Source organism: Aquila chrysaetos, chromosome W, assembly GCF_900496995.4.
Source record: "Aquila chrysaetos chrysaetos chromosome W, bAquChr1.4, whole genome shotgun sequence".
Classification (NCBI taxonomy): Eukaryota; Metazoa; Chordata; class Aves; order Accipitriformes; family Accipitridae; genus Aquila; species Aquila chrysaetos.
The window spans coordinates 8,654,022-8,662,228 of NC_054457.1; the positions used below are offsets into that span (position 1 = coordinate 8,654,022).

General features: G+C 43.6%; 1 protein-coding gene across 1 annotated transcript in view; it reads right to left on the reverse strand.

Moving 5' to 3' along the window:
• The window catches only part of LOC121232755 (potassium/sodium hyperpolarization-activated cyclic nucleotide-gated channel 1-like), a 240,105-nt gene extending 232,224 nt beyond the window's left edge, over positions 1–7,881 (reverse strand). The window contains exon 1 of the mRNA XM_041121157.1: positions 7,292–7,881. Coding sequence (XP_040977091.1) covers positions 7,292–7,677 — 386 coding nt within the window. The 5' untranslated portion in view covers positions 7,678–7,881. The remainder of the gene's footprint in view (positions 1–7,291) is intronic.
• Between the last annotated feature and the right edge of the window lie 326 nt (positions 7,882–8,207).

Here is an 8,207-nt window from a genome sequence, read left to right on the forward strand (position 1 = left end):
TCATAATTCAAACTGAGCCTTCAAACCAAGCCTCTCAAAAAAGCTGACAAAGTTTAATTAAATATTACAGTTCCACTGATCTTAGATAGGTAGACAGAAATGCAGAGGTAAAGATTCATACTTTTTAAGTAAGTGACCTCTGATTTCATAAGTCTCTATTTCTGAGTACTCTGAAAAACCTACCCCAGACTGAACAATCAGAAACTGAGCCACTCAAATTTTAACTTGATTATATAATCATAAAAAAGCCTAAGCAACTTATGCATTTTTTTATTCAGCTTTGTAGTCACCAAAATCCTCAAACCAAATCCTAAACCCAGACCTTTATTTACTATTCCATGCTTTTACGTAGTATTCCAATTCACAGTTCCCTCCATACATTCAAGTCCAAGAAACCTAATATAAAGAAAAACCTTTTACTGATGTGATTATAAGCATTGCTTATTTTGATGAACTAATAAATAAAGTGCCAGTACACATTCAAAAATGTGTAGTCTTGCTAAAATAACCAATGGGAATAACAGAATCAGTACTTTTCCCCCCATGAGCCCAAACATGATGCTGATCTTATGAGATCTAAATCTTGATATGTGTATATATAGAGATAATATAGATCAAGCACTTTTTTCTCACTACAGTCAAAACAAAAAAATCAGAAAACTGAAGAGGAAGTCTCATGATATTGAGCATCCCAGGTCAAAGTTTAAAGACTCACATATAACACCCCCAAAATATCATCTTTTAGATTACCCATAGGAATTCTGTAATGATTTGGTTTGGGTTTTTGTTTTGTTTTGTTTTAAACATATCTCAAAATCATGGTGAATGCATTTGCCTTCATTTAGGTTGTGAGAAAGCTGAATATTCTAAAATTAAGCATCCTGCAGAAAAAATGTACTTGTGTGCTTCTTCATAGGTGCTGCAGGTGATCTTCAAAACATCCCAAGTTAAATTAAAAGTACCTCAAAGAACTGAGGAATTATTTGAGTTATGCTTACTGAGCTCTTTCTCTGCTGTAAACATTGCGCTATGTTCAAGTATATAACACGTCCAAAGTTTGAAAGAAAATGCAGTGAATGGACTGTTATTCCAGGACTAGAATGGACATAATAAAAATTGGGAAATGTTCAACATATATGTGAGCTCAAACTATAGATTAGTATCCTTCATTATCCAGAGACAGAAGGATGTCTTATCAATAAAATGAATTGCTTTCGTTGCACAAATAAAGGCATAAACCTTCCCACATCCCCTAGAGGACTGGAAGGTGAGTGGCTGCTGCACCAACCTCAGGTGGACTCAGATGGCTTTCTTTTGTGGTTCTTGAAGAAAATTTCAAAGAGGACAAGAACACATGACCCTCATGAGCCCAAAAGCACAACATACGCTTCTATGTATCCATTTTCACTAATACGTGCTTATAACTGGTACAAAAAGAAATGCCAGTAGCTAGCTTTAGTCAACTAGATTTCATAACAAATGAATCAGTGACAGCCAATGATGAGACATTATTCAATATTAAAAATAATAGGAACTCAAGATGATAAGAACCTAATGCATTTCTGGCCCATATTCCACATCAAATCATTTCCAATAGAATATTTCATTGCTTATTTTTGGTCCTGCTTCCTAAATGTCTAATTTTGATATTTCATGCTGCAATTTCACCCCATTACTTCTATGTAATTTCTTTCCTCTTTGTAACATCCATTTATGCATTTGAGGACCGTTACCATATTTCTCTTCAGCCTACCTTTATGGGAGTTGCATTTTACCTGGGGAACTATTATAAAGCTTAATATATAATTTGCTGTCAGAAAGAATTTTTGGACATTATAAATTCATTGTTTAGATTAATGCTACAAATTTGTCATTTTATCCTTTGGGGCATTTACAGAAGTGCAAAAATTGTTGGAATGCAGCAAATAAAAAGCCAAGCACTACTAATAATCTTTTTAATACTAAATGGTTCTCTGTGTTTAGTCACATACAAAGAGTGAATGCTCATGTAATAGGAATAGTTTAACTGTACAAAGTTTTTCTTTAATAGAAATAAAAATTATAATCACCACAATAGTATTTGAAAATGATACATGAAAGATAGCCCTAGCTAAAACTGTGCTTCAGTCATAAAAACATAAATAAATAAAAAAAACCCCAAAGAAATCGGTTCATGCAAGGAATGTATACAGTATAATTATAAATCCTGATTATCAGTTTATTAGCAAATAATTCAAAAGTCTCGATACCATAAGAGAACCTCATGACACATCCTGAGCAACAAGACTGAGATGACTACCTTTAGGATCCAAAACTACAGATATTTCATACTCCTACACTACCAGTGACATACATAATGTATCCATTAAAACCCACACTAATTTGTAACTGATCTATTTAATATAAACCAACATGATTTATATACTTAATTTTACATACATATATCTATATCAAGTACACTTAAGTATGATACAACACATTTTGTCTTCATCACATATAACATTACTTTCAAACTCTACTGCTCTGTATAAACCTAAGTATATAACAGCTCACAAAAAGATAAATTTCATTAGCTTCAACTGAGACATTACAGACATGTGACAAAAAAGAGGGACAAAGTGCTTACCCTAAGCTTCTTAAAATATAAATGATAGCTATATAACATGTAGAGCGAAGACTGGTCCCAAGAAATAACAGGTTTTAAATCAATATATGCACAAATTTTAGAAATATGTATGTGAGCTGCACATATAACATACACAGTCTACCACGTTAGGGTGACTGCTGGTGGTCAAAGGCAGGTCCAAAAGACATGTACAAATTAAAAAGAAAGTTGATGCATAAGGCAAATGTAAGTTCAAAATTGAGAGAAGTATAATAAAAAACATGAAGCACACTAATACATTGCAATTATGACTTACACTTTGGCACATACTTAACTGAAAAATTAAGCTGCACATGTGCATGACAACATGGATGGGTTGCATAAAACTGCACAAAATAAGAGAATATTTTTAATAGCAACAGACATAAAAATATTCTTCCATAAGTACCTAGATGTACATATGCAAATATGATTGTGTCTTTCACCCTGATTAAAACCCATTAAAACCTGACATTAAATTTACTTACAAGGTAGCATCAGTAGAGCTTTGTGATTTATAAAGGTTTATATGATAAACCTCATAGGTTTACATGATAACCCTCAAATGTGTATACAAAAAGGTTTTGAAACTGGAATGCCACACATTAAAAAAATCTGGCATACCTTTACTATTCACTATACTCTGAAATTTTCTGTTCGAGTTTTAGAACTAACTCTGCTTTTACTTTTCTGTTATTATTAAAATAAGGCTTTGTGCTCCTTGAATAGATGAGAAGTTACCCAGAGAGATTCTCCAAATATAAGATGGTAATAGTTTATTGCTATTGTTGCAAATCAGTTCATACTTTATATTCATCTATATAGGAAAAAGACCTTCAGCATTGCCTGCATTGCACTTCCTTATCCACTACTCTGCCAGTTAACTCCACATCACAGTCTTACTTCACTTCATCTTGAAGCCAATTAAAGTTTCTGTCCCCACTTTCAGTCAAAGGCTGTTCCCAAGCGTCAAATTAAGAACTGGAACCATCAGAGTGCGAAGGCTACATTTACTCACACACATATTATTCCCACTCAGTCTTTCTCATACATTGCTCTTTCTTGTCAAAAGATGCCTCTCTCTTGTGACTCTGGAGGTAGTAACTCTGATTTCTTTTTAGAATGCTTACTACAGATGCCCTAGCTGATGTGGTAATAAAAACAAGATTTCCACGACAGCGCGAGTTTCTCTGTGTACTCATAGACAGGGAGGGAGGGAGATGCCACAGGGCTGGACCCAACAGTCCAGGCATGTGCAAGCAAGCCCTCTGAGCATTAATGAAACTCCTGATGTGCCTAAGGACACTGAGTAATTGTCTTAAAAATCAGCCACGTACATTTCCACTAATACCAGAAGGCCATAATATATAAAAGTCACCCAAAGCCCAGGTCCACTGCAACTCTGCTATGAAATGAGTGAAATGTATGGCAGCACCAGAACCATGTGCAGTTGCTTGCATCTCCCATTGGCTTTATGCTGCTCTCATCCGGTGGCTGCAAGGCCACGGGGCTGGCTTGATGATGCTTTCCCATGGGCTCGTTCTGCACACAAGCAGGGATGACCGGAGGCACTTGGTATCTCACAGAAAGCATGCAGGACTTCAATAAACTCTAACCAAAACACTGACCATAAATTCACTTTTTGTGAGTCATGCAATTACACAGAATTGTTGTCCAAGTTTAGAGATGCAGTAATCACAGCCGTGAAGAGATAAACAGAGGTCTTTTGCTGGGTTTGATGTGCATTAGGTGCTCGGTTTACATAACAGATTCCAAATTAACATTAACCTCAGAAGACTGAGAAGAGACAACCAGGAACAAAATGGTCCCCTTGTGGAAAAATTATGTAATACTTATTGAATTTAATTCTCCAAGGGTGTATCTGTCTGATGAAGAGCAAATTCTTCCCTGAAACACAGGCAGGACAAAGAGCCATAAAACTAGAGACCAAGCCCCACAAGGATGCAAGTAACTGATTCACAGAGCACTGAGTTTACAGACACAGCTTCCACACTCTGTTCATACCTAAAAAGGGGGGCGGGAGGGTGCAGGGATGCTGCCCGCCCCCCCCAAACAACACAGCAAAATATTGCTCGGTGTGTAGATAAACATACTAAGTTCTATAAAAATCATGAGAATGAGGTCAATAAATGTAACCAAATGCATCAAAGTATCCCAGCAAGCATCCAGAACTAGAAAAAAAAAAAAAAAAAAGAGAATCCACAGGAGTCTGTACCAGAATTTTCCCATGTCTTACATGGTTAACCCAATATTCTCCTAAGTGTGCCTATATTTAAAATTTACTGTGATGTTCATTTTCATATGTGCTACAAACACCCTAATAATAGCTAAATTTACAAACTTACCCTAAATCTTCCCATTTGGATATCAAAAAATATTCAGCTTTTTTACCTTATTCCCATATAGGAAGATGAATAGAATATATATATAGTACAACTTCTTCACACGTTTCTATAGACACTGCCACCCAAAAAGAGTATTACCATTATACCAATTATTTCAGGAGAAACAACACAAACATCTCACATTTCTCACTGAAACAGTCCTACTGGCTAAAAAATTGGGTCCAGATCAGGCCACATCATTCCAAGACTAATGAAAGACTATGAACTTTATTTAAAAAACAAACACCTTTATTCTAATAAAATAAAAACATAATAAACCCCCCAGAAAATACAGTTAATTTAAGAATATGCAGATGACAGTCCTGAAAAGGATGAGGTGTTGTTTACTCCTACTGAAAAAAATAAGTAAACATATGCTATGATCTCTAAACCTTCCCACAGGAAAAGGTAGGACAGAATTAGAAGATATTTGTGTAATGAAACAGAATCAACATACCTATCACCTATTTCACATATCAGCTTAAAAAGTTACATGGGCAAAATATGATGCATAACCTCCTATTGCCCAAAACATCGTTCGGTTGTGTACCTCACTCAGAATCCAAGCTTACAACAAAACGAGGGAATTTACTCACAAGAACAATTTCATTCATTTTAAGGGAATTCTCATGTGAATGAAGTTACTCATGCACACATGCGGGTAAGAGGCTATCAGACACCCCCCCCCCCCCCCCCAGTCTCCTATGCATGTTACCACAGCACAAGATGTGACCTGCTATGTCCCTCTCCGGCTGGCAGAAAGGGAGCGAGTGGACTCTTGGCTCTTTCTCCCCCCTTAATGCACCTGCTAGTGCAGCTGAGCTGGCATGTGAGGGAAAAGGTATTCCAGGAAAAGAATGAGTGCAGCTTATTGCCTCCAGGGACCCAGGAAAAAGCAGGGATTTGAAGCATGATTTTGAGTCATAACTGAGTGCTGCCCTGCTCCTCTGCTCTTATAGCTGTACTGCTCTCAAGCTTGACTGCAAAGTGTTAGCACAGCTCACTGCATAACACCTCACTCTGAATAGTCCCACAGAAACTCGGACTTTGGAAGTATTTCCTCTCATTCCCTCTTGAAGCATGTTCTATTTAAGCTACTTTTTCTTAGAAGATCCATGTAAATTGATCATTTTGGATTTTCCTTTTTTAAAAAATGGTTTCCGATGTGATTCACTTATTGTATACATGCAGGCTGTTCAATTCAAGCTATTGATCAAATATGCTTAACACCACCGATAGTTCTTTAGCAAATATCATAGAGTGTAAAATTTACAAAGGCATATAGCCAGCTGGCATATATAGCAAAATTAAATAATCCTTCATTTAAGATGTAATTTTAAAGGGAAATATCTCTTCCCTGGAATTTATTTGCACTGCTTTTCATGCGAATATTCCAATTTTGCATACCTTCAACTTATTGTGACAGCAACGTTCTAATTTAGCATCACATTTACCTCTCTGTCTCTGAAAACGTAGTTTCCCACACAGCGTTAGCATGGATAAAGTTATTTTGCTGCAACTCTGACAAAAACGTGCTTCCTTCACGTGACACCATGAACAAGTGTTTACGCCGGGCGCTCAGGAAGGAGCCGGCATGCGCCCAACGAGGCCCCCAGGATTTTAAATAAATTATTATGTAACTGTCGCTGCGTGCACCCCAGCGAGCTCTCCCACCCTTGGGCAAGGCCGTGCCCCACTCCGGCGGCGCCCCCGCCCGCTCCCCGCCTGACGGACGCAGCCAATGCGGCGGCCCCCGCGACGCGACCAACCCGGGATGGCCCCGCTGCCAGCGCGGCCTCCCCGCCGCGCCGGCCGGGCTTATGCCCGCAGCCCCGCGGGGGCGGCCGGCGTGGCCCGGATGCAGCACGCTGGAGAGCGCCGCGCCGGGCCAAGCCCCGCGTCCGCCCCACCGGCGGTGCACGGACCGCGGAGGGCAGGGCAATTGCCCTGCGCCGGTTTCCAGCCCCTTCCCCGCCGCACGGACGGGGGAGGCAAAGTTTTAGTCTCCAAGCGGGGCAGTGAGGCGCCGCGGGGAGTGAGGGAGGGAAGGGGCGAGGCGAGGCCTGCCCGCGGGGGCGGCGAGAAGGGGAACATCCTCACCTCCGCGGGGCGCGGCCGGCCGCCGAGCGAGCGCCGGTGCTCGCCGCCCCCCCCCCAGGCCGGAACCCGCCGAAGTTTCTGCCGGGCGAGGTGCGAGGCGGCGGGGCCGCCCCCCGTGCGGTCGCGGGAGCTCCGTGCTCACCTGAAGTCGCTGTAAGGGTGGATGATCCAGAACCCCGCGGTTTTAACCCTTTCCTGCTCCTTCTCCACCGCCTTCTGGCTGCCGAACATGCGGAGGGAGAATTTGTTGACCCCCGGCTGCAGCATGGAGGTGAACTGCCGCTGCATGAAGCCGTACTGCCGCCGGGGCCCCTCAGCATCCTCGAAGCCCAACACGGACTCCTCGCCCCCGCCGCCGTCCACTTTGAAGCACACCGAGTTGCCATGCTCCTTCACGCCGCCGCCGCTGCCCCTGCCTCCGGGGCTGCTCTGGGCTTTCTCCGCCGGAGCCGCCGGCTTGGCTGGGAAGGCGTTAGCGCTGCTATCGTCCCGGCTGCCGGGAGAGGAGCTGCGCTTCCCAGCCTCCATGCTGCGGGGCGGGCGCGCACCAGCTGCGGAAGAGCGCGGGGAAGCCTCGCCGCTGCCGGTGTCCTTCAGCGGCGCGGCTGGGCTGGGCTCAGCTCTACGCCGCCGCGCCGCCCGGCATGGCCAGCGCCGCTGACTCTGAGCCGCGCTCCCGCGCAGGGCTGGCACCGCTTCCCCTCGCCCGCCCCCTGCCAGCGGCCGCGCCACACCGCCCGCCTGACATTGAGCGCTCCCGAGTCCTTGAGGGGCTGAGGCGCCCGGGCCGAGGGGAGGGGGAGGAGCCCGGGGGGGGCGGGCTCTGCCCTCGTGGCCGCGGCGCGCGTGGGCCTGGCGGCGGTTCGATATGTGGGCTCGAGTGCGGTGGCCCACGGGGCGGGAGGCCCGGCCTCCCTCCCTCCACATGGCAGTGGCGGCGGTGCTGCCCGTCGGGGTGGCGCTCTATGCGGCCTGAGGCGACGGTCGCCGGGCAGAGGGGAGGGGTGGGGAGGAGAGAGGCTCCTCGGCTGAGTGCGGGGCTGCCCCGAGGGCCTCGG